Source organism: Microtus oregoni, unplaced genomic scaffold, assembly GCF_018167655.1.
Source record: "Microtus oregoni isolate MIOR12 unplaced genomic scaffold, Mior012 000098F_ref0000018, whole genome shotgun sequence".
Lineage (NCBI taxonomy): Eukaryota > Metazoa > Chordata > Mammalia > Rodentia > Cricetidae > Microtus > Microtus oregoni.
The window spans coordinates 3,908,425-3,934,356 of record NW_024544711.1 but is presented as its reverse complement, the minus strand read 5'-3'; the positions used below and the strand labels follow the sequence as shown (position 1 = coordinate 3,934,356).

Below are 25,932 nucleotides of genomic sequence, written 5' to 3'. Positions count from 1 at the left end.
ATACTTGTAACATAAATTAGTTAATAAAGAATCCACTGCTGGACTTGGACAGACACCAATGCTTACTGTTTCTGTGTGGGCTCTTCCAACCTGCACACTGTAGGGAATGGAAGCAGAGATAGTTCAGGCTTACATAATATAGCATGAGGCTATAGTACCCTACACAACTTGCTTTTGAGATCGTATAAAATGTGCACAGCATTACCCAGGCATGGTAGTGTACATACATGCCCATAATTCCTGGATTTGGGAGGAAGAGACAGGAGGATTCTGAGTTCTTGAGTCCAAAGCCAGCTTGGTTGGGGTATATAGAAAATTCAAGGGCAGTCTGGGCTACACAGTGAATCTCTGTCTTAAACATCTACAAAATAAAACTGGTATTTTTCTGTAAATTAAAAACAAGAAAGAAAGAATATAAATTTAAAAGATGCAATACTAATTATGAAAACAAAATATCATAGTTAAACAGTTTAATGAAAATATTTAAGTCCCTCAACCTTTTCTTAGTAAAGAAATAGACACAGGATAAGTATTCATCACCTGATGGATAAAGAAAATCTGGCACATATACATAATGCAATGCTACTCAGCCTCAAAAGGATGAAATCTTGTCATTTGTAGCAACGTGGATGGAACTGGGGTCAACTATGTTAAGCAAAATACGCTATAGGCAAAAAGACAAGTACCATAACATCTCACTCACATTTGGATCTAAAGTAGTTGATCTCATAGGGGTTAATAGCACAATTGTGCCAGGCATGGTGGTTTATACTGTTAATTCCAGCACTCTGAGAGACAGAAGAAAGGGAATCTCTGTGAGTTCAAGGCCAGCCTGGTCTATGTAGCAAGTTCCAGGCTAGTCAGTAGTCAGGCATACACGGTGAAATCCCGTCTCAAAAAGGGCTGGGGGTGTTGTTTTACCAAAGACTAAGAAGAGCGGGGGTAAGGCAGAGAAAGGCTGATTAATGACTACTAAGTTTGAGCTAGACAGCACCCACAAGTTTGGTGGTGCAATTCTGCAGAAGGGAAACAACAGCCAACAATGATACAATGAGCTAGAAGAAAGGATTTTGCAAGCTTCATGGAGAGAAATGATATTTAAGGAGACAGACACTTTGACCTGATTTGAATATCTCACAATGTGAATATATCAAAACATCACACAATTCCCTAAATATTGTGTTCAAGTTTTACGTTTTTATATACCACTTAAAAATAAAATTTAATCATGCCGGAGAAATGGCTTAGTAGTTAAGATCACTGGCTATTCTTTGGGGGACTGAGGTTGAGTTCCCAGCACCTACATGGTGGCTCACAGTCATCTGTAACTCCAATTACAGGCGATCTAATGCCTCTTCAGGCATCCATGGGCAGCAGGCACACACACTGTGCACGTCCATACAGGCAAACCCTCACATATACACACATAAAAAAGAAATAATTTTTAAAATTAAGAAACCCTCATTAGTAAAAACTACAAAACATAGCTGAGATAACTTTTACCAGCTTTAATTAAATAGAAATATATACCATGTTCACAAATTAGCAAATCTCAATATTGTTAAAAGTGATTCTCCTACCATCACAGAAGAGCTATAAATTCAATGCAATCCCATTACAAAACCCTGCACACTTTTGTAGCTGGAATTGACAAGATGGTTGGAATTATTTGGAAATATAACACCAAGTACAGTCAAATTGATATTAACAAATACTAAAAATGTGGCTAGCTTAACTACTTGGCTTTAAGACTTACTATAAGGCTTTAATAGTTCAGAAAATGTAGTATTGGCTAGGTAAGTACATAATAGCTCAATCTATAAATAGCCACACTTATCAGTGGACCAATTTTCAACAATTCAACACTATCAGTATATGCTGCTGGGAGATACAGGAAGGACCCCTGGCCCCTGCCTTACTGGTAGCCACCTATTACCACAAGGGAAATTCCATTTTGTTGATTGCTTTGTTTTGTCTGTTGAGATTAAGTTTCACTCTGTAGCCTCAGGCTGGCCTTGAATTCACTACTAGAATCTTGTGGATGTGCTTGTCTTTTCTTAGTCTTTAGTCTTTTTTTTTTTTTTTTTTTTTTTTTTGGTTTTTCGAGACAGGGCTTCTCTGTGGCTTTGGAGCCTGTCCTGGAACTAGCTCTTGTAGACCAGGCTGGTCTCGAACTCACAGAGATCCGCCTGCCTCTGCCTCCCGAGTGCTGGGATTAAAGGCGTGTGCCACCACCGCCTGGCTAGTCTTTAGTCTTTAGTAGATCCCACAGGTGGGCATTAGCCAGATTGTTCATTCTAATTGTCTTTTTAATTATGTGCAATTGTTTGTGTGGGTATTTGCAGGTGCCTGTGGAGGTAAAAAAAAAAAAAAGTCAAATTGGATCCCCTGGAGCTGGAGTTGTGGGTCAACATTTGTGAGAGCAGGAAAATGAACCCCCAACCCTTCCAAAGAGCAATATCTGCTCTTAACCTTTGAACCATCACCTCTCCAGCCCCAGGCTGTCTTTGTGTGGTGAGAGATTTCTCATTAGAAAAGGCCAGGTATCTGATAAACTGGTTTTGAGATGTGAAAGTGTATTTTTCCTGATGCCCCGATCAAGATTTGTCCCGCTCTTTAGATCAACACAATCTGAATATCAAGGTAAAGTTACTAAATATAGAGTGTAAAGTATGTAATCAAGTGTTTACTGACTACAAACACTAAATACTGTGGATCATTTGTTCCTACCATGCCTGGCCATGACCTCTCGTGCTCACAGTGTCAAAGCTTCTCACCACAAGATGTTGCCAAAATTGTTTCTCCCTGAGATCTCTGACAAGAGTTCAGGCCATGAGAAAATCTGCTTGAGACTGAACTTAAACTTTATGGAGAAGTTCTTGTGCCCAGATGGATGGATTTGGGCTCCCTGCAATCAGAATGATCAGTCACCCCTACCCCACCCAGGGTCCTTCAGTGAGATTTTGACTGAGTCCCGAGGAGCAGAGTTTCCAAGAAAGAATTCCACTCGTCCCTGAGTTTACAGGCGCAGTACACACTGGTAGGATTATGACATTTTGGACTAAGAGACACCCTGAAGCTAAAACCTGGGGCCTAAAAGGGGAGTAGAAAGCATCCTCAGTACTTCAAAAACCAGCACAAAGAGTGTAGCCAGGAACAGTGAAACAGAAATGCAAACTCAGACAATGACCAGGTAGAAATTAAGACGGAATTGGAAAGCAATTTTGCATAGTGGTCGCTGAGATACGGCAGTGCTTGACAAGAATGTTAGCCTAGACAGGGCATGGTACAAAGGCGGTTAAGTGGGGGCATCTCTCCGCCACCACAGAGTTCTGCCGGCAACTCCTTGTGAGAGAGCCACGTATTCTTTGTTGGCAGCCACAGACTGAATCTCAGGTAGCCAGCAGGTCAGCCAGGCCTGGAGTCAGCATCTACCACTATGACCAGGGCTAGGTCCAGTTGCACATTACTGAGGAAGTGGGGATAGTGGGGATGATTAGCCTTCCAATTCATAGAAAAGTGATCTGTGAACTGTGTAGTTCTAGCGAGATGTGCAGGCTGTAGCAGCTTTAATTCCTCTCTCAAAAGAAAAGAGATGGAAGAATTTCTGCTGCCAGATTACATTGTAATTTTCAGTAGAAGTACAATTTTTAATTTATAGCTGAACCCTTTGATTTAGAGGTGGAACGAATGTATACCCATCTCCATAACACACAGGAAGACGAGTTCCTCACGTACTTTGATTACCGGAACTAGGAGAAATGTGAATACCCAAACCCTCTGCCAGTTACTCTCAGAAAACAGCCAACACGTATCTGAATATCAACAACCATCCACAATAATTGAACGCTACAACTGTTGTTCTGCACCCCCATAGAGTCCATTTTCATACAGACAAAACAAAAACCTCCAATTTTCTGTTTTTTGTCATCATCTCCCAGTAAAGTTGTCCAAGATCCCATTGGAGTGAACTCCCCAGTCTCTGCTCCCCAGTATTGCAGTTGAGGGAAAGTGTTTTTAAAAGAGTTCACTCCAATGGGATCTTATTTTATTTGGGGGCCATTGGATTACCCTTCCTTCTCTAAGTATCACTAATCTCTTCAATAAATTTGGAAACCAATTATTATGTTTTTAATAGATAGACAACACATAAATAGAAAAAAACCCCACCAGTTCTAAGTTAGCACTTAGGACCTACACTTTCCAGAAAATTTTGTTTATGAAAGGGGAAACTTAGTGAAGAATGAATATATTAAATCTTAATGTTTAAAATCTTAAAGGCTTTTGCTCGAGAAATTCTTCACTGTGTAAATGGCAATAATAACTCGTGCTTGTGATACATTGGTGAATTCTGGATATTTTAAATATCATCAGTGCAGGTAAAAATGATAAGAGAGATGTTTAACTTTATAATTACACACATATTGCACTACTGAACTGTCTAACAGGTGAAATGCCTTTACAGTTCTTCCTCGTGACAACACATAAATCATATATTTGAGAAAAATTTCAAGCGTGTAGGAGATAAAATTCACCATACTTGGAAGTCAAACAACTGAAAACACGAAACTATATCAAGAAAGTCTAAGTACGGAGCTGAAGAGACCATAGGCGTCTACAGTGCCTGCTGCGCAGTCATGCACACTGGGCATTTGGATCTCAGCAGCCATAAACCAGCTGGGGCGTCCCACAGAGGACTATAACCCTCTCCATGGGTTCAGAGCAGGGGACTTCTGGGGCTTGCTGACTTCCAGACTAGTGAGAAAATGTGAGTCCCGGGTTCAGGGAAGGAGCTTGCCTCAAATGAACAGGCAGAAAGCGATAGAGAACACACAGTTCCTTCATCCAGCTTCTGTACGTGTGCATACATTCATACGGACACAGACAAACAGGTACAAGCAACTTTTACAAGAAATATATGTATGATCCCTAATGACCAGACATAATATTATTTAAAGGGCATTAAATGAAGTATATGAATTCACTGGCAGATTTAAATGCAACTAAAGGCCATTCTGTTGGGGCTAGGGACGTATTAGCCCAGAGGTAAAGTGTTTAGCTCAGATCTTGGTTCAATCCCCAGAAAGGGAGGTTAGAAGAAAGACAAGCAACTGTAACTTTCCAATAAATTTTGTTTCTTCACTCTAGGGGCATTCGTGTTTCCTCAGCCTTTCCTGAGGATTGAATCTAGGGTCTCCATACAGGCGAGTCTCTACCTCTGAGTTTTGAGTTACACCCACAACTTCTGTAGTCCTAACAGATAAACTGGCATCAAATAATCGACATAAAGATGCCTCATGATCAAAAGGAAAAAGAATTAAATGTGGAAAGAGCATTATCTTTGGTGAACTAAGCTACCATATTATAGGGCACAGAGTAATACAAAGTAGAAACTTTTATATCATGCAATAGTTGCGGGCAACAATATCCTTTAAACCAAACATGGTGGCTAGGTTGTTGTTGGTGACTGCTTTATTAATTCCAAATACCCATGAATCATCTATATGAGAAGGATAGTTCACTCCAAGCTCAGAATGGACTCACCTGAATTAATGCATGATTATCTTTAGAAAATACTGAATCACCCGATAGCAAAAGAGGCTCGCTTTTCTCGCAGCTCTCCTGGCTAATGAGCGTGTCTGCATAGTTGGGCTGCGGGAAAATCAAATGACTCTTTCGGGAGCCTGCAGTGAGTGAGACCTCGTGCGAATAGGTCTGCAGGAAAGCTTGCACTCCGTCTACGCCCACAAAGTGAGAGGCTGGAACGTCAGCCAATCCGGGTCCCGCAGCCCCGAGCAGGCGCAGTGAGTGCCAGCGCCGCAGCCTGAGCGCCAGCAGCACCAGAACAAAGACCAGGAAGACGCTGGAGACCGCCGCCACAGCCACCACCAGATAGAGCGTGAGCCCTGAGCTTTCGGAGGTAGAAGGAGACTCCAGATTGTCCAGGTCCGCCAGGACGTCGGGGATGCTGTCGGCGATCGCCACAGTGAGCGTGACAGTAGCGGAGAGAGGGGGCTGGCCGTGGTCCTGCACAGCCACTACGAGGCTCTGCTTGAGAGCATCTCTGTCCATCAGGGCTCGAGCCGTGCTTACCTCGCCCGTGTGCAGCCCCACCAAGAAGAGCCCTGGCTCGCTGGCCTTGAGCAGACGGTAGGACAGCCAGGCGTTCTGTCCTGAGTCTCTGTCCACCGCCACCACCTTCGTCACCAGATAGCCAGGCTCTGCTGAGCGGGGCGCTAGCTCCACCCCAGTAGAACCGTCCGTAGGGAGAGTGGGGTACAAGATTTCGGGGGCATTGTCGTTCTGATCCAGCACGAACAGATTCAGTGATACGTTGCTGCTGAGCGGCGGGTCCCCGCTGTCACGCGCCATCACCTGCAGTTGTAGGTCTCGGAACTGCTCATAGTCAAAGGAGTGCAGTGCATACAGGACACCAGTGTCCGAGTTGATGGAGACGTAGGAGGAAAGGGGCACGCCCTGGTGGGTGTCCTCAGCTAGGGAGTAAGTGACTTGGGCATTCTTGTCACTGTCGGGGTCGTGGGCGGTCACGGATGCGATGGAGGCCCCTCTAGGATTGTTCTCTGGGATGTAGGCCCAGTAAGAGGCCTGAGGAAAAACGGGTGGGTTATCATTCGTGTCTGCTATGATCAGCGAGAGGTGAGTTTCGGTTGACAGGGGCGGGCTTCCTCTATCAGTGGCGGTCACTGTGATGTTGTAGCTAGGAACCTGTTCTCGGTCTAGGACTGTGTCTGTGACTAAACTATAATAGTTTCCATAAGATTTCTCTAATTTAAAGGGCAGATTCTCCTGGATGGAACAGACTACCTGTCCATTTTCCCCCGAGTCTTGATCATTTACATTTAAAAGGGCTATTAATGTCCCTCGGGGAGAGTTTTCTGGAACAGAGCTGGTGAGGGATGTGATGGTTACTTCAGGAGCATTGTCGTTCACGTCCAGAACTGTGACGAGGACTTTGGCCCGTGCAGAAAATCCCGCCTTGTCGGTTGCTTGCACGTCCATCTCGTAGAAACCCGATTCCTCGTGGTCCAGCTCCCCTATTGTTGATATTGTCCCCAAATGACGGTCTAGCTTGAAAACTTTAGCCGCCTTGTCGTCCACATACCGGAAGGAATACATCACTTCCGCATTGACTCCTTCGTCCGGGTCGGTGGCATTGACTTGCAGCAGCTGAGTGCCCACAGCCACGTTCTCCCGCACACTCATGCGGTACTCAGACCGAGCAAACACAGGTGCGTTGTCGTTCGCGTCTAGGACTGTCACGCGGATGCGCGCCGTGCCAGTGCGAACTGGGTCCCCCGCGTCTGAAGCTGTGAGGACCAGGAGGTGCTCCGCCTTTTCCTCGCGGTCCAGTGCGCGCTCCAGCACCAACTCCGGGTACTTGTTACCATCAGCTCCTTTCTGCACCTCAAGCGAGAAGTGAGCATTCGGGCTGAGCTGGTAGCTCTGAAGAGAGTTCTTCCCGATATCTGGATCATAAGCGTGGGGAAGAGGGAACCGCATCCCAGCGGCGGCGTTTTCAATCATTTTTATTTCTAATTCACTCTCACGGAAGTAGGGAGCATTGTCGTTAATGTCCCGCACTTCTACTTCCACTCCGTAGATTTTCCCTATATCTTCCATCAGAATCTCTAGATTTAATTGACAACTGATGGACCCCATGCACAGCTCCTCCCGGTCTATCCTGCCCGCGGTGACCAAGCTGCCGCTCCGCGGGTTCAGAGCGAAAAGTTGAGTCCTACCTCTGGAGACGATGCGGACCCCTCGCTCCGCCAGCTCTCGGGGCTCCAGCCCCAGGTCCTTGGAGATGTTGCCCACCCTAGATCCTTTCTCCAGCTCCTCAGGAACTGAATAGCGTATCTGGGTGGATCCGGCCTCCCATAGGATCCCAAGGAGGACAGCCAGCAAGACCAGCCCTTTGCCATCCTCGCGCCATTGCGCAGGGATCATTGTCACTTGAGGATTATCTCCAATCCTGCCTTTGACCACTTAAACCAGAATCCACCTTTCAGGCCTTGGAACCCGACAGTCAGGAGATGGGACCCGCTCCTGTGGCCAGTTTCCTCCGAGAGGTGTTTTTGTCTTTATCTGCTTTGTGCTTTAGGCGCCTGCAAAGTCAGCGAGCAGGGCTTCGCTGCTTTTTCCTCCCTGGTTGAACAGCGGCGCTCAGAGTCCGAACCAATTACTGCACAGTCCTGAACTAAGGGAGAGAATTACTTTGGCCTTGTACCTTGAATAGCTCCATCTACTGTTCTTCAAGTGGAGATGGAGACAGAAAGATTTAACAGTAGTGGACAGTTCAGTGAGCATTTTAGTTCTCTCATATTTTACCTACAAACCCACTTCCTTGAAATTATTTTCAGTAGCTGTTTGTGTTTTCCTGTTTTTGCCCAATAAGACAAAATTTCAGTAGATCTTTGGTGTTGAGTAAGACTTTAGTAAGAAAACTAGGAATCTGAAGAATACTATAAAATTACCTTGTCTTGGGTAACCGACCTAATTTTAGTAACTGAGAATTATTGGCCGTACATTTAGAAGCACATCAGAATGTAGAAAAGATTCTAGGAGAGGACATATTTCATGTGTCTAGAAGCTGTGTTTGATGATGGCTGCAGGACAGTGGACCTTAGCTATCTCCAGTGCTTAAGTATAAACTCTAACTGAGCTAGCCTCCAGCCTCTGGTAGCCAGAAGATAAAATTGGAAGGAAACTTATAGATACTCGTGGGAAAAGACCAGACATAAAAATGGGATTAAAAGAACCCTTAATATATCTGAACACTATCACCAAATTATTATCACATCATATTTGAGAACCTTTTTGTACATAGTATTTCTCAATTTATATTAATAAAGAAAAAGCCTCATAAGCTCAAGATATTGATCTCCCAAGAAACAACTACAGAGAAACAAAAGTATAGTTCAGTTTATATTTGAGTAGGCTCAGCATGAGATGCTCAGCAGGTAAAGGCGCCTGCTGCCCAACCTAACAGAATCTGAGTTAAGTTCCTGGGACTCACAATGTAGAAATAGAGAACCAACTCCCAAAAGTTGTCCTCTGACCTCCACATGGCGCGCGCGCGTACACACACACACACACACACACACACACACACACACACACTGTTTAGAATTACTTGAAAGGCAGTGAGCCATAATACTTCTATGTTTTGAGTTTTGATGTATATGGATAAAATATTTCAAAATTCTGAAGCCTAATGGTGGCAGTTACTGGCCCATAGAGAAAAGACAGGAAAGGAAGTGAGATTGTGCAAATCAAACAGGAGATTGTGAGTATAATGTGCTTTAAGATATTCCTTTCAAAGCCAGATGTGGTGGCACACACTTTTAATTCCAGCAGAGGGAGGAGGACCTCTGTGTGTTCAATGCCAACCTGGTCTACACAGTGAGTTCCAGGACAACTGGACCCTGTTAAAAAAAATCATTCCAATCGAATATGAAAATTAAACAAATTGCGAATGAAAGGCACATTGAAACTCACGTGGGTAGAAGCGAGAGAATCAGAGACTGTCTTGTTCTCCTCAGTGGCACTCACTTCCACAGAAGCTTGCATTGAAAGATCTTGCGGAGGGATCATTTCTGGCGTTAAGGTAAGAAAATGAGATGTTTTTTGACTATTGGAGGCAACATAGAGATTGTAGGAATAAGGCAGAGTCCCCTCACTGTAGTTGAGAGAAACCCCTGGTCTAGTCTTACAACAGAGGCCAGACTGAAAGCAGTCTGAGGCTGCAAGACTGTGGGACTGTCGAAGACGAAGGACCATGGCGAGAATCACAACGAAAAGAAAGAGTACTGAGACCAAGGTCAAGGCCACCACCAGGTAAAACTGAAGCTCACTCTGGGGGTCCGATGGCAGAGGGTCATCGCTGAGGTCTGGCAGGACCTCCTGTAGGCTGTCAGCGAAGATCAGGTGCAGCGTGGCTGTAGCCGAGAGCGGTGGCTGCCCAGCATCACGCACAGCTACCAGAAGGCGCTGCCGAGCTGCATCTCTGTCACCCAAGGCACGCGCTGTGCGGACCTCGCCAGTGCGCAGCCCGAGGCTGAAGAGTCCCGGATCACTGGCCTGCAGCACGTGATACGACAACCAGGCGTTATGTCCGGAGTCTGCGTCCACCGCCACTACTTTGGTGACCAGGTATCCGGGCTCGGCGGCGCGTGGTACCATATTGAAGAGCGCAGAGCCATCAGGCTCGAGCGTGGGATACAGCACACGCGGCGCGTTGTCGTTGCGGTCGCCCACCAGCACGCGCATGCTCACGTTGGCGCTGAGCGCGGGCGAGCCCTGGTCGTGCGCCTGCAATGTCAGTTGGAAGGAGCGCAGCTGCTCATGGTCGAAGGCGCGCTGTGCGAAAACTACCCCGCTGTCCTGGTTCACGGATATGTAGGACCATAGCGATTTAGGTTCCAGGTCGCTGGCTATGATAGAGTAGGAAACATGGCCATTGGGCCCCAAATCCGGGTCGGAGGCGCTTACTTGTGCAATGGAAGCACCAGGCGGGTTATTTTCAGCCACTTGGATCAAGTAGGAGGCCTGGTGGAAAACTGGAGCGTTGTCATTGATGTCCCCAACGTGCAGCGTGACGCTTGTGCTGGAGGAGAGGGGTGGCTTGCCTCTATCAGTGGCGACGATGGTGACATTGTACACTGAAGTCTGCTCCCGGTCCAGAACCCCATCAGTTACAAGCTTATAGTAATTACTGGCAGAAGATTCAATTCTAAAAGGAACCGTTTCTTTTATGAAGCACGTCATCCTTCCATTTTCTTCTGAATCTTTATCATATGTTTTGAACAGAGCCACCACTGTCCCAGGTTCTGCATTTTCGGTTATAGAATTGGACACCGAAGTAAAAACTGCTTCCGGGGCATTGTCGTTTTCATCGAGAATTTCTATAATAACTTTACATTCTGTGGCCATACCTCCACCGTCCTTGGCCTCTATGCTCATGGTATAAGTTCTCTTGGTTTCAAAGTCTATAGGGCCTTCAGATTTAATTTCTCCATTTTGGTAATCTAGGATAAACTTATTTCTAATATCATCTCCTACTGATTTGAAGAAGTAGGTGACCTCTGCATTGACACCCTCGTCCTGGTCGGTGGCCACCACCTTTACCACAGAAGTGCCTGAGGGCACGTTCTCTCTAAGACTGACTTTGTAGGAGTCTTGGCTGAACACTGGGGGATTATCATTAGCATCAGTGACCACGATTTGAATTTGAGCAGTGCCAGTTAGTACTGGTTCTCCCCCATCCACCGCGGTCAGGACCAAGAGCTGGGAGCTCTGCTTTTCCCTGTCTAAAGGCTTCTCTAACACTAATTCTGGTGCATCCTTGCCTTCAGCCTTGTCCTTCACCACCAGAGAGAAATGCTCATTCTTACTGAGCTGGTAACTCTGGAGGGAGTGCCGTCCTACATCTTCGTCTATGGCAGATTCCAGGCCAAACCTAGTGCCTGGAATTGCAAGTTCATTGATTTGTAAAACAATACTCTTTTGGAGGAAGTGGGGAGGATTATCATTTATGTCTTCTATCACCACGCTGATGTGAAAGACGTTTAGGGGGTTTTCTGCCACAATCTCTAAGGGCAGGACACACAGGGAGCTTTGGAAGCACAGTAATTCTCGATCTATTCTGTCGCTCACAACTATGTTCCCGTTCTCAGGGTTCACAGTAAGGTACGGTTTCTCTGCGATAACTCTGAGGTTTCGAGTCCGTAAATCCCGAACAGGCAGCCCCAGATCCACAGCGAGGTTTCCCACAACCGAGCCCATGGCCATTTCTTCGGGAATAGAATATCGGATTTGCTCCGAAAGCCCCGTGCAGAACAAAGGCAGCAAGAACGGAAAGAGTACTTGCCTCCACCGGGTCCTGCTCCCTGGTTTCACTGTGGCCTCCATCCTTCTCAGAGGTTCCCGGGTGAAGCGGGAAGGCTTCACGAATTACTTCCACCACGAGGAAAACCCAAACGCTCCCTCCAAGTTTGAAGATCTCACAGTCTCTAATCTGATTTGCTAAGCAGAAGATTCAAGTCCCCCCCACTCTTTAAGCCTTCAGTGAACTTTCACAATTTCAACCCGTAGAGCCTGGGAGTCAGCTCTTACAGCGAACTGGACAACAGCGGCGCCCAGAGTCCACTCATAAAATTGCAACCAGAAGCCTTTACAGATTCAATGGGATTAGGTATACAGAGCTATATTGGGACAAAAGCAACAAAGGAGTTTGAGTTTAGAATTTGTTTTCCAGTGTTGCTATTGAACAAAGCCCCCAGAGATGGAATCTGTAGCATAGCTATTAACCAAGCAATGAGAGAGTAAAAGGCCTGTTTTCTCCTGTCAGAGGAGATGCACACAGTGGAGGAGCCAGGTAAGACTCTTCTCAAGGCCACGTGGAAAATAGCCCCACCAAGTGGTTTGGGAAAACCTGACACACGCATAATTGCTAGAGACAGGGCACTCCATACTATTTAGGGCACATTTGAAATAAAGATGATCAGCGCCACAAATTATTTCTAGTTATAATATAGATGCAATACAGGGATTGTTAAATGCTCGTTCATCCTTAAGAATTTAATGACATGACATGTGAGCGCATTTTCTCTTTTACCCTTTTATTTAAATGAACTATATGGTGCATCCTAACTGAATCTTCAGCGACTTGCAAATCAGCTTTCAGAGTTCTGTTCACAGCTCCCCACCTCGTTTAGATTGTGCTTTAAAACACGGTGCAATCTCTCCCTACCAATCATAGCATTTTGAATAATTCTAGTTCAAATGTAGTACCTTAAGGATTTTTTTCTTTTTTGAGTTTGGAATTCCATAAGTATAAACACTACTCAAAACACTCAAATACTCTTCTTGGCTTCAAGACAAATTTAGACATATGTAGGAAGAACTAACAACAGTTGAAGAATTGTGCTCAATCACCAAATTTACAATGAATTATATTAAGATCAACTCCTAAGTGTAAACCATTAACTTGAAAGGAAATATTAATGCACAAATAGCTTGAATCAAATCTCCAGGTGTGACATAGGAATGTAGAGTTTAATTATGGAAGTGATTCATGAGATTAAATCTTCTAGATAAGTCTCTTTTTGTTGTTTGCCTTTGCTTCAGATAATATGCATATTACTGGATAAGTATTGAGGCTCTGATAGCAAGGGCTTTTTCTTTCTGATTACCACAGTTGAACATGCTTAAGTGTAGTAAAAAATGAGCCTAAGTAAAGAAAGCTGGAATCCAAGACTTCTAGATGAAAGACGACGATGAAGGAGAAGGAGAACACTTCAACAAAGAGGAAGAGGAGGAGGAAAGAGAAGAAGAAGAAGAAGAAGAAGAAGAAGAAGAAGAAGAAGAAGAAGAAGAAGAAGAATTCCCACCCTCCTTGTGCTAGAGATTTCACCAAGGGTCTTACATGCTAAGCACATGATTGGCCACTGAATCAATCACTTATGCAATCCAAACACCCACTCCCCTCTCCACAAACCATATAAACAAATCTGAATTTGAAACTTTCTGAGAAGCATGGGATAAACATTTCTATATGTGAATTTGTTACATTAAAAAACATTCCACAAAAGGAAAGGAAAAATAGAAAAGAACAAGAGAAGAAAAAAAGGAAAAAAGAAAAAGCATTACACACAACACTACAGTAAAAAGAAAAACAAAAGGAAGCAACATCAACTCAACAACAGTCAGGTTATTCTTAGAAAAATCTAGTGAATTCACACTAGGATAGATAGGGAGCCTAAGAAAATGATCCTGCATTCCCTCTCCCAACAAAGAAAGTCCTGTTATGCATCTGTTTTGATAGGGTGAAGCATCGACACAAAATTGAAGTAGTCAACAGGACCCCAAAATACCACCAACCTTCAAAAAAACAAACAAAACAAAACTGAACTGTTCTGTACTCAGAAGAAAATCTCGCTATAAGTAGTGTGTAGATAAAGGAGGAAACGCTGCAGAGACCATGTTCCTGAGTTAAATTTACACATTAGAAGCAAACCATGGTAGACTATAGAGAGGCTGTGAAATTGAAATAAAATCTATGAGTCGTCGAATTAAATCACAATTAGTTTACATAGACAGCCACAGATCATGACGATAGACAAACGGTACTGAAGTTAACGCACGACAAAGCAAGCGAAGAGAGTCGAGCTAGCTTTACAAAATCAAAAGAAAACATGCAAGCACTAAAAATCGACTTTGATAAAGCTTTCTGAAAAAAAAAATGTTAGTCTGATGATGGTAAGGTACACAAACCGGCAGACAAATGTTCTATATATGTATAGAGTACTTATTTTCACCCAAGCCTAATTTTCATAACCAGCTCAACAAAAGTCCCTTCAAGACTTGTGCCAAAACAGCAATATTTGGGAGGCAAAGAAATTTATCTCACCTGAATATCTGTCGGGTCACATTTGCCTAAAATGGTAGCTGAGTCTTCAGCTATCAAGAGAGGCTCGCTTTTCCCACAGCTCTCCTGACTGATGAGGGTGTCTGCATAGTTGGGCTGAGGAAAGATGAGGTGACTCTTCCTCGAGTCTGCAGTGAGTGAAACCTCGTGGGAATAGGTCTGGAGAAAAGCTCGCACCCCGTCCACGCCCATAAAATGCGAAGGAGGCATGCCAGCCAATCCGCTGGCAGCCTGGACCAGACGCGAGGAGTGCCAGCGCCGAAGCCTGAGAGCCAGTAGTACCATGACAAAGATGAGGAAGATGCAGGAGACTGTAGTGATGGCCACCACTAGGTAGAGGGTGAGGCCTGACTCATCAGGATTGGCGGGAGTCTCCAGACTAACCAAATCCTCCAGAACCTCTGGGATGCTGTCAGCCACGGCCACAGTAAGTCTGACAGTAGCGGAGAGGGGAGGCTGGCCGTGATCCTGTACAGTTACCACAAGGCTCTGCTTGAGAGCATCTTTGTCCATCAAGACGCGGGCAGTGCGAACCTCTCCTGTGTGCAGCCCCACGGAGAAGAGCCCTGGCTCGCTGGCTTTGAGCAGGCGATAGGACAGCCAGGCATTCTGTCCCGAGTCTCTGTCCACTGCCACCACCTTGGTCACTAAATAACCCGGCTCTGCTGAGCGGGGCGCCAATTCCACCCCAGTGGAGCCATCAGTAGGGAGAGAGGGGTACAGGATCTCTGGAGTATTGTCGTTCTGGTCCAGCACGTACAGGGTCAGCGAAATATTGCTGCTTAATGGTGGGTCCCCACTGTCACTAGCAGTCACTCCCAGTTGTAAGGTTTGGAACTGCTCATAGTCGAAGGATTGCAGGGCATACAGCACACCGGTGTCTGCGTTGATAGAAACATAAGCGGATAGAGGTGATCCCTGGATTGTGTCCTCAGCCAGAGAGTAAGTGACCTGGGCATTTTCTCTGCTGTCCCTATCAACTGCGGTCACTGAGAAGATGGAAGAGCCTCTGGGGTTGTTTTCAGGAATGTAGGCAGAGTAAGAGGGGTGAGTGAAAACTGGAGGGTTGTCGTTGGCATCCGCCACTTTCAGCAGGAGGTGAGTTTCCGTAGACAAGGGTGGACTTCCCTGATCTTTGGCGATTAATGTAATATTGTAGCTCTCCACCTGCTCCCGATCCAGTTCACTACTTGTTATCAATTTATAGTAATTTCCGTAAGTCTTTTCTAACTTAAAAGGAAGACCACTAGGAATGAAGCAAGTGACCTGACCGTTTTCTCCAGAATCTTGATCTTGAACGTTTAAAAGAGCAATTACTGTACCTGAAGGAGAATTTTCCATTACGGAGTTAATGGACGAGGTGACAGTTATCTTTGGAATGTTATCATTCACATCCACAACTGTGATCAGCAACTTGGCGGTGCTCAAGAGGCCTCCACCATCTTGGCCTTGAACTTCCATCTCGTAGAATCTGTACTTTTCAAAATCCAGAGGCTTTCCGACTAGAACTTCTCCAGTTTGAGGATTCAACTGAAAAATTTCAGAAGCTTTGCTTTTCACGTTCCGGAACGAGTACCTCACTTCCCCGTTGATACCCTCGTCTGGGTCTGTGGCGTTTACCACGAGCACCCGAGTTCCAGAGCTGAGGCTTTCGGGAACACTCACTCTGTACACAGACTGTGTGAACTTTGGGGTGTGGTCGTTTACATCGAGGACCACGACACGAACAGGAACCGTGCCCTTGCGGATGGGATCTCCCCCATCTAAGGCTGTGAGGAGAAGATTGTGAGATGCCTCTTTCTCCCGATCCAGGCCTTCCTCCAGCACGAGCTCTGGGTTCTTGTCCCCATCGGTTCCGCCTCTCACCTGCAAGGAAAAGTAGCTACTAGGACTGAGCTGGTAGCTCTGGAGGGAGTTCATCCCCGCATCTGGATCCCTAGCGTTAGGAAGAGGAAATCGCGACCCAGGACTAGCCTGCTCGCTGACTTTGATCTCCACCTCCTCTTCCCGGAAGCTGGGGGCATTATCATTAATGTCCGTTATTTCCACCTCCACTCCGTAAATTTTCAGGGTGTCCTCCACGAGAATCTCCAAATTTAGCAAGCAGGAGGGCAACGTATCACACAACTCTTCACGGTCGATTCTACCTGCGGTGACCAAACTGCCACCTCGCGGATTCAGAGCGAAAAGCTCCGTTTCTGCGTCTCTGGAGACGATGCGGACTCCGCGTTCCGCAACCTCCCAGGGCTCCAGCCCCAGGTCTTTGGAGATGTTGCCCACGAAGAAGCCTTTATCTGTCTCTTCTGGCACCGAGTATCGCATCTGCCCTGCCCCAAACGTCAACAAGGTCCCAAGGAAAACGCACAGCGGGACCAGCGCGCTGCGTACCAGTCTCTGAGGCTGATTCGCCATGGCCCGGTGTGAGCTCTCTTCCGTGGGGTCTTGCGCAGGTTTATTTATTTACTTTTTTCTGTATCACCTTTTGTGTCTACGAGGTTCCAGGATGTCCGCATCCAAAACATATCCCGAAGCGAACGAAGGTGTTCTTATTTCCAGAATTAAGATGCGTGAGTATCCATCCCTTTCAGCTTTGTGTGGTGGAGGTTCGGGAGGACTCAATAGCTTTGTTCTTCCATTCCTTGATTGGTCAACAGCGGCGCCTAGAGTCCAATCTTATTATCACAACCCTAAGAAAAACCTGGTGTCTGTGGCAGAGGAAATTGTCACACTCACCTTTTCCGTGGATCATACACATATGTGAAGTTGAAAACCGCAAACAATAGTGATGTGATGTAAAATCTGCCAAGCGCGCTTATAAAATGGGTAAGTATTAAATGGACTCGTTAAATTAAAAACGTTTCGGAACACTACTGGAACTGGAAATGCGCAGACTAGTTGTGATTCCGACTGGTTTTGCTGACGGAAGAGACACGACATCTGTGGATGTGAAAACAGCACGGCCCACAAAATCCGCAGGTAGGACTCATGGCTATTATGGCTATTATTAATACTTTTATGCAAGTTTTTATTTTAATGTTTGAATTCTGTGGGTATGCGCGTGTCTTTGTGAGTGTGCACATATGTGAATGTGGGTTCATGTGAAGTCCGGGAGAAGGTGGAACTGGAGTTACAGGCAGTAGTGAGCCGACAGTTGTGGGTGCTCGGCCAAAGAGCAGTGGTGCTTTCAACCACTAAGCCAATCTCTCCAGTCCCCACCAGAGTTGTTTGTAAAGTGAATTCTTTTGTTTTTTAACAAGCAAAATAAAGACGAAATGTTTCATTTAAACTTTGAATAGCATTATGTTATCATTTAAAATGTAATAAAATAAAATTGTATTTCATATCTATAACTGCAAGGCATTTTAATGAAAAACTCAAGTGAGATTTTTATATACTTGTGTGTGTTAGAGGCAGGAGGAGAGGGAGGAGAGAATTAGTAATTGAAGCCAGGACTAGGGCATACTACACAAGCAACCCTCAAAAAAAAAAAGAATTCAATATGCTTGGACAGGGGTGTATTGAAGCACAGCCAACCTTCTGTTGTGTGTGCTGGATAAAACCAGGCATATTCCACACGAGGCACATGAGCGTTGTCACCGAGTCATGCTTCCACATCCCTTCCAAACACAGTGATACCCATGAGTTTGGTCTAGATTTCCCTTAGGCGCTTTAAGCTCCAAAAATAGAGCTGGCCAGTTGGGTCATGCGTTTATTCTCAGCACTCGGGAAGCAGAGGCAGGTAGATCTCTGTGAGTTCCAGCTCAGTTTGGTCTACACAGAGAATTCCACGACAACTAGAACTACATAGACTTCTGTCTCAAAACCAAACAAAACCAAACACAAACAAATTGTATTGGAGTGCATTGGAGTACCGGCGTATAAAAAGTGTAAGATTAAATACCTGGTTAAAGGTCTTCTCGTCTGCTTCGACACTAGGAGTTAAAATGCTAGCCAACAGTGCTGAGGAGCTATCTTTGTTGAGAATATCTTGTGCGGCTGGATAATCACCAATAGATGTGAGAAAATTAAAGTCTGGCTTAGCTTGATCTCCTGGCACGCACAAATTATAGGCATAGGGCAATGTTCCTTCACTGTAGTTGGGTGGAAGTACAGGTGGAGACTTGGAGCCAAGAACTGACCCCAAGCAGCCAGTGGTTGACGGGCTGGGAGACTGTCGCAAGCGCAAAGCAATGGCCAAAATTATGGCGAGGAGGAAAAGCACTGAGATCAAGGCCAAGGCCACCACCAGGTAAAACTGAAGCTCACTCTGAGAGTCGGAAGGGGAGGGATGATCGATGAGGTCCGGCAATGTTTCTTGTAGGCTGTCTGCGAAAACTAGAAGCAATGTAGCAGTGGCAGAGAGTGGTGGCTGTCCACCATCACGCACAGCGACCAGAAGGCGCTGCCGAGCCGCGTCCTTGTCGCCCAAGGCACGCGCTGTGCGGACCTCGCCAGTGCGCAGGCCCAGGCTGAATAGCCCAGGGTCGCTGGCCTGCAGCACGTGATACGACAGCCAGGCATTGTGTCCAGAGTCTGCATCCACTGCCACCACTTTGGTAACCAGATATCCGGGCTCGGCAGCGCGAGGCACCATGTCGAAGAGCGCGGAACCATCGGGCTCCAGCGCAGGGTACAGAACGCGCGGCGCGTTGTCGTTGCGGTCGCCCACCAGTATGCGCATGCTCACGTTGACGCTGAGCGCGGGCGAGCCCTGGTCGCGGGCCTGCAGTGTCAGCTGGAAGGAGCGGAGCTGCTCGTGGTCGAAGGCGCGCTGCGCGAACACCACTCCACTGTCCTGGTTCACGGATACAAATGATGACAACGTCTTTGGGTCTAGGTCGCTGGCAATGATGGAGTAGGAGACGAGGCCATTTGGTCCCAGATCTGGATCCCATGCTTTGACTTGGGTTATGGAGGTACCGGGCTGGTTGTTTTCTGGTACATTTACCAGATAGGCGGGCTCTTGGAAAACAGGTGCGTTGTCGTTGACGTCAGCGACGTGCAGAACGATGGTTGTGCTGGAGGAAAGGGGCGGCTGGCCCCTATCTGTGGCTGTGATAGTGATGTTGTACCCCGGGGTCTGTTCCCGGTCTAGGGTGCTATCTGTTACTAACTTGTAGTAATTATTGGAAGAGGAATGAATCTTAAACGGACTATCTCTGCTTAAACTGCACGAAACTTCTGCGTTTTCCCCGGAATCTCGATCCCGTACTTTGAAGAGGGCCACAACCGTTCCAGAAGGGGAATCCTCCAAAATCTGTTCAGAGAGGGAAGTGATGATTATTTCTGGGCTGTTGTCGTTCTCATCTAGAACTTCTATAATTACTTTGCACTGTGAAGAAAGAGATCCTCGGTCCTTTCCCTCCACATCAATCGTATATCTTTCTACTTCTTCAAAATCCAATGGCTGGCGAGTTACAATATCTCCGGTTATAGGATCCAGAGAGAACACGTGCTGGGCTTTGTTAGCTACTCCGAGGAAGGAGTACGTGAATTCTGCATTGCTGCCCTCGTCCTGATCCGTGGCTCTCAGCCTTAGGACGGCCGTCCCTGGAGGCACATCTTCCCGAAGGCGGACCCTGTACACATCTTGGCTGAACACTGGGGGGTTATCGTTGGCATCCACCACTCGGATTCGGAGCTGAGTGGTGCCACTTCGGGGCGGGTCCCCACCGTCTACAGCTGTCAGCACCAGATGGTGGGTGCTCTCTGTTTCTCGGTCCAGCATCTTTTGCAGTTCTAATTCTGGGTATTTGCTACCATCCGGGTTGTCTTTCACCAACAATGAGAAATACTCGTTAGGACTTAGTTGATACTTGCTCAGTGAATTCACACCAATATCAGGATCTTCTGCAGACTCCAGAATTGTTCTCATCCCTGGGCTGACGGATTCACTTATTTCTAGGTTTATTTCATCTTTTGGGAATTGAGGAGCGTGATCATTAACGTCCTCAACTTCCACGACGACATGAAAAATATTCAAGGGGTTTTCCAGCACGGCTTCCAACTGCAGCTCACACCTTCTTCTCTCCTTGCAAATCTGCTCACGGTCTATGCGGTCCTTCACCAGTAAGTCCCCGCTCTCCGCGTCTACGCTGAAGTGCAGCTTCTCAGCGCTAACCCGCAGCTTCCGAGCTGACACTTCCAGGACACTGAGCCCCAGATCCTTGGCCAGGTTCCCCACCACAGAGCCGCGGTCCAGCTCCTCCGGGATGGAGTAGCGGACCGGCTTGGCCAGCGCCGGACAGAACAAAGGCAGCAGCAGTGTAAACAGTACCTGCGGGCGGCTGGGGCGCCGCCGGTGCGCGCAGCTCCCTCCCATTGTTGGCTCGGGTTCTCTCTGGGTCTTCGGTTCTTCACAGCAGGATAGAGTGCAGTTTTCTGAGGCAGTAGTGCGTTAAACCCAGGACAGCGGGATCCCAGTGTAGGACTGGGAATCGGTGTCTTAGTCTCTGTGAATGAGAGTTCCCTTTGGAATGTATTCGCTTCTGCGGAGGAAATTCCAGCCTAGAGACCAAGGGATCCGGGTCTTTGGAGCTTGCGCTGCACTGGCCGACAGCGGCGCCCAGAGGCTTTGAGTGGAATTGCAGTCTGGCATTTCATATTTTGAGGAATCTTTTATTTTATATAAAAGCAAATTGATAGCCAAATATTTTATTTCTCATTTATTTTGTTTTCATCTTGAAAATTTTTAATATTAAATATTATGCTTAATTTGTAAAAAAATGATCATTTTGGGTAGACTGAAGGACTATTTCCTTCAAATAAAAAGGCATGAAAGAAAGTAAAGGGAAAGTACACAGACCCTAACCCATGGACTACATTTCCCAAATCATCCACCCGTAAGAGATGACTATCACTCCTTTTGAGGGTAATTATCTTTTGTCATCAACCCAACCTTTGTCGGTTAAAACGCAAAACCCCGTCACCCATATTTAGAATGCAACCCTGGCTGTATTCAGCCTCCAGGATGTTCAACATTGCTCTAAAGATTTTTAATAGAATATTTTTGTCAAAAGAGTTGTGTTGAAGCTTGCTTTTTTTCAATTAATGGAACTGAAATGTACACAGAATAATAATTATTACTCTTGTGGGACAAAGATGTAGAATAACAATTTCAATGACCAAACAGCGTTATAACTCCAGGTGTGTACTTACCTTCCAGGGATCTACAATTAAACAAGTGTTGACACAAAAATGTTATGGTCTCAGGTGTATTTTGAGACTAGGTAGAGCACTCCTTTTTCTAGTAACTTCAGCAGAGTAATAATAAATCCAAAGATTGAACCAAATATATCAGTATTTTCTTGCACTAAATGTGCTCACCAATATCTCCACTAATCAATCATTTAGAAGGATTTCATGTAATCTTTGCTTAAATTCTGATCCCCTGCAGAAATGCCAGTTCTTCCTTTGCTCTTAGCTCTTAGTTTATTTTAAAGTTTTGACCCAGTACTTTTGGGTTTCCTCTGAGTTTTCTTCTACATTAAAGATGAAATACCCTTATCATACATGCTTAGCATCTGTTCTTAGGAACACACACATTATTCTCCCCAAATCTGTATTTATATTTTAGCTTTACTTAGTGGCATGTTTAATTGTGAAGGAAAAAAGACAAAGAGAACAAAAAAGATCTCCTCAATCTAACCATATAAATTCCTGGAATTGTTGGGTAAGGAAAGTCATTTTAAAAGACTGTATCTCTCATATAATAAGATGTTACATAATTATAGGCAAAAGGAAAGACAGTGGGCTAACGGGTATGATTGTGGTTATAAAGATTCTAAGCACGTAGTTATGAATTGTTGGTCGACTATCAATTAAAAACTTAAAATCTCTAATGAGTATTTCATGTATTGTTTGAAAAGACTGCAAAGACATATTGACTGTCCTTAATGTCCGCAATGAACAGCGGTAAACCCGGCTTGTGTATCTGGTGGGGTGAAGGCATTTGTTTCTGACATTTACCTACTTTTGACAAACTTGACTTCAAAAGCGGTAGGGTTGCAGCATGTGACCCCTGAGGAGGGCACAAAAATCAACAGACACTTTCAGATGAAAACGGTTCCCTTTTAGGAACTGTCAGTGTTGCACAACACAATACACAAGGTTCTGCAAGGCTACTCATGACAACCTTATGCAATCTCAGTGATTTTCATGACAGTTTCCAAAATAGTCTTAGCCACCAGATTCTACTCTTTAACGTTTCAGCAAGAGGCATGTGACGCCGGAAACCGGAACCGGTACCGAGGGAAGTGGTTTTAAAGTAGAGATCTACTATTACTACCACCCGGTTTTGAGCCTAAATGTAAATCTAACCATAGCTGTTTAAAGAAAAGGTAAAATTAGCACTCACTGGCACCAGAGGGGCATCTTCTACAGGGCACTTCGAATCATCTAACAGAGACAAAGGATCTTTTTTCTCGCAACTCTCTTGGCTGATGAGCGTGTCTGCATAGTTGGGCTGCGGAAAGATCAGGTGACTCTTCCTGGAATCAGCAGTGAGGGAAACCTCATGCGAATAGGTTTGCAAGAAAGCGCGCACCCCGTCCACGCCCACATAGTGAGAGGCAGGCAGGCCACTCAATCCATCTCTGGAAGACTGAAGCGCGTGAGACTCGTGCCAGCGCCGAAGTTTGATTGCCAACAACACAATAACAAAGGCGAGAAAAACACAGGACACCACTGCCACTGCCACTACTAGGTAGAGGGTGAGGCTTGAGGTTTCAGAGTCCTGCGGTGGCTCCAGGTTGCTCAAGTCCGCCAGAACATTGGGGATGCTGTCAGCTACTGCAACAGTCAAAGTGACTGTGGCGGAGAGAGGAGGCTGGCCGTGGTCTTGTACGGCTACCACTAGACTCTGCTTGAGGGCATCCCTCTCCAGCAATGCCCGCGCCGTGCGCACCTCTCCTGTGTGCAGCCCCACCGAGAATAGCCCTGGTTCGCTGGCTTTGAGTAGGCGATAGGACAGCCAGGCGTTCTGTCCGGAGTCTCTGTCCACCGCCACCACCTTCGTCACAAGGTAGCCCAGCTCTGCTGAGCGGGGAGCAAGCTCTACCCCAGTGGAGCCGTCAGTGGGCGGAATGGGGTACAAAATTTCTGGTGAGTTGTCATTCTGATCCAGCACCAACAGGGTCAAGGACGCATTGCTGCTGAGGGGAGGCTTCCCGCTGTCACTAGCAGTCACCTGCACCTGCAGTTCACGGAACTGCTCATAGTCAAAGGAGCAGAGAGCGTACAGGATGCCGGTGTCTGAGTTGATGGAGATGTAGGAAGAAAGTGGTGTCCCCTCAATGGTGTCCTCAGCCAGAGAGTAAACGATCTGGGCGTTCTCTTTGCTGTCGGGATCCAGGGCTGTCACCGAGAAGATGGAAGCGCCCCTGGGGTTGTTCTCTGGGATATAGGTAAAGTAGGAGCCCTGAGAGAAGGCGGGAGGGTTGTCGTTGATATCCGCCACTTGCAGAGTGAAGTGAGCTTTGCTTGACAAAGGTGGGTTTCCCCCATCAGTGGCTGTTACAGTGATGTTGTAAGAGGATACCTGTTCCCTATCAAGGGCTCTCTGTGTCACTAGTCTATAGTAACTATCAATGGATTTTTCTAATTTAAATGGTAGATCCCCTGAGATGGAACAGGTTACCTGTCCATTCTGCCCAGAGTCTAAATCATGCACGTTTAACAGGGCTATGACAGTTCCCGCAGGCGAATTTTCAGCCACTGGACTGAAGAGAGATGTGATGGTCACCTCTGGAGTGTTGTCGTTTACATCCTCTACCGTAACCAACACCTTTGCAGTTGCAAGATAGGCCCCTCCATCTTCAGCTTGGATTTCTATTTTATAGAAACTCATTTCTTCATAGTCTAGATTTTCGGATATTTTTATCTCCCCAGTATTTTTGTCTAGTTGGAATTTCAACAATTGCGTGTCCAGCAGTTTTCGGAATGAGTATGTCACTTTTCCATTGGCGCCTTCGTCTTTGTCGGTGGCAGTTACCTTTAGCAGCCGAGTGCCCACAGGCAAGTTCTCTGGAATGTTCACTCGGTATTCAGGCGAGGTGAAGATTGGAGCATTGTCATTTGTATCAAAGACAGTCACAGTGATGAGCACAGTGCCTGATCTGGGAGGGCTACCCCCGTCAGAGGCCACGAGAACCAGGTGGTGAATCGCCTCTTCCTCACGATCTAGGGTGTGCTCCAGCACTAGCTCCGGGTACTTGACGCCATTAGCGCCACTCTGAATGCCTAGGGAGAAGTGCTTATTGGGGCTGAGCTGGTAGCTCTGCAGAGAGTTCACGCCCACATCCGGATCAATAGCTTCCGGGAGAGGAAAACGCATCCCTGATGCGACATTTTCATTAATTTTTACATCTAGAGTTTCTGCTTGGAATTTTGGCGCATTGTCATTGATATCCGTTACCTCTATCTCTATCCCGAAGAGTTTCACCCTGTCCTCCACAAGGATGTTAAAGCTTACAAGACAGGGCGCGCTCTGGGCACACAGCTCCTCCCGGTCTATCCTGCCTGCCGTGACCAAGCTGCCGCCTCGCGGGTTCAGGGAGAAAAGCTGCGACCTACCTCTGGAGACGATGCGGACCCCGCGCTCCGCCAGCTCGCGGGGCTCCAGCCCCAGGTCCTTGGAGATGTTGCCCACAAAAGAGCCTTTCTCTAGTTCTTCAGGGACAGAGTAGCGGATCTGCCGGGCTGCGGACTCCCAGGGCATCCATAGCAAAAGGAGGATCAGTTTGGTGCTCTCTGAGAGATTCCTTTGAGCCGCCATTGTCTCCTGACCACATACGCCGGGCGCGCTGTGTGTGTTTGACTCGGTTCTTTTCTTCTTTCTATGGCGAAGGAGTCTCCCGCAGATGGAGCACCTTAAATTCCGGGGTGATTTTCGTTGCAGTTCAGGAGAGGGTTTGCAGGAACTGAGAGATTTTAAGCCTTTGGACCCTGAGAATTCCAACAGGGCTCGGGCGGAGTTTTGCTCCTCGTAGGTGAACAGCGGCGCTCAGAGTCGGAAGAAGTTACTGCACCCACTACAGTATCTCAGCGAATGTATCCTTCTGTTGAATTGTTTTATTTTATATTAACCCTTTGATTTCTCTGTTCATTTTTTTAAAGAAAAAGTGTGACATTGAAATCAGGGCTTCACACATGCTAGACAAGTTCTCCATCACTGAGTTATATCCAAGTCCTTCTCAACTTGTAGGCTACTGGGGAGTGTAATAAGTTATATTGATAATATTTGCAACTTATCTCCAACAGGAGCATACCTACTTAAAGCATGAATAATGTTTATTTTCGTGTTGAAAAATTTCACAACTTTGATATTCATTCACACGGAGATAACTATACTCCTTTTGATAAAATTCACTGAAAGATTTTATTTTCTTTAATTTTATTATGTTGTTTAGTTTATAATCCAGCCAGAGGCTGACATGATAGTCTATTATTATTAACAATTTTAAAAATGTACTTTTTATTATATA

General features: G+C 46.1%; 5 protein-coding genes across 5 annotated transcripts; all 5 read right to left on the bottom strand.

Annotated features, from left to right (window-relative positions):
- Positions 1-2,276: 2,276 nt before the first annotated feature.
- Positions 2,277-25,363, bottom strand: LOC121442930 (protocadherin gamma-A10-like). Its single transcript, XM_041644561.1, has 2 exons — positions 22,806-25,363; positions 2,277-2,349 (listed from the first exon to the last, which is right to left on the bottom strand). The coding sequence occupies exons 1-2, from the start codon at positions 25,221-25,223 to the stop codon at positions 2,314-2,316; spliced, it is 2,454 nt and encodes an 817-aa protein (XP_041500495.1). The 5' UTR covers positions 25,224-25,363; the 3' UTR covers positions 2,277-2,313.
- LOC121442931 (protocadherin gamma-A12-like) lies at positions 5,530-8,114 on the bottom strand. Its single transcript, XM_041644562.1, has one exon. It carries the CDS (start codon positions 7,966-7,968, stop codon positions 5,530-5,532), a length of 2,439 nt encoding a protein of 812 aa, XP_041500496.1. The 5' UTR covers positions 7,969-8,114.
- Positions 8,119-11,931, bottom strand: LOC121442950 (protocadherin gamma-B1-like). The gene is made up of 2 exons (XM_041644596.1): positions 9,520-11,931; positions 8,119-8,166 (listed from the first exon to the last, which is right to left on the bottom strand). The coding sequence occupies exons 1-2, from the start codon at positions 11,929-11,931 to the stop codon at positions 8,119-8,121; spliced, it is 2,460 nt and encodes an 819-aa protein (XP_041500530.1).
- Positions 14,423-17,021, bottom strand: LOC121442932 (protocadherin gamma-A11-like). Its single transcript, XM_041644563.1, has one exon. The coding sequence runs from the start codon at positions 16,859-16,861 to the stop codon at positions 14,423-14,425; it is 2,439 nt and encodes an 812-aa protein (XP_041500497.1). The 5' UTR covers positions 16,862-17,021.
- On the bottom strand, positions 18,267-20,928 carry LOC121442949 (protocadherin gamma-B7-like). The gene has a single exon (XM_041644595.1). The coding sequence runs from the start codon at positions 20,769-20,771 to the stop codon at positions 18,267-18,269; it is 2,505 nt and encodes an 834-aa protein (XP_041500529.1). The 5' UTR covers positions 20,772-20,928.
- Positions 25,364-25,932: the final 569 nt, after the last annotated feature.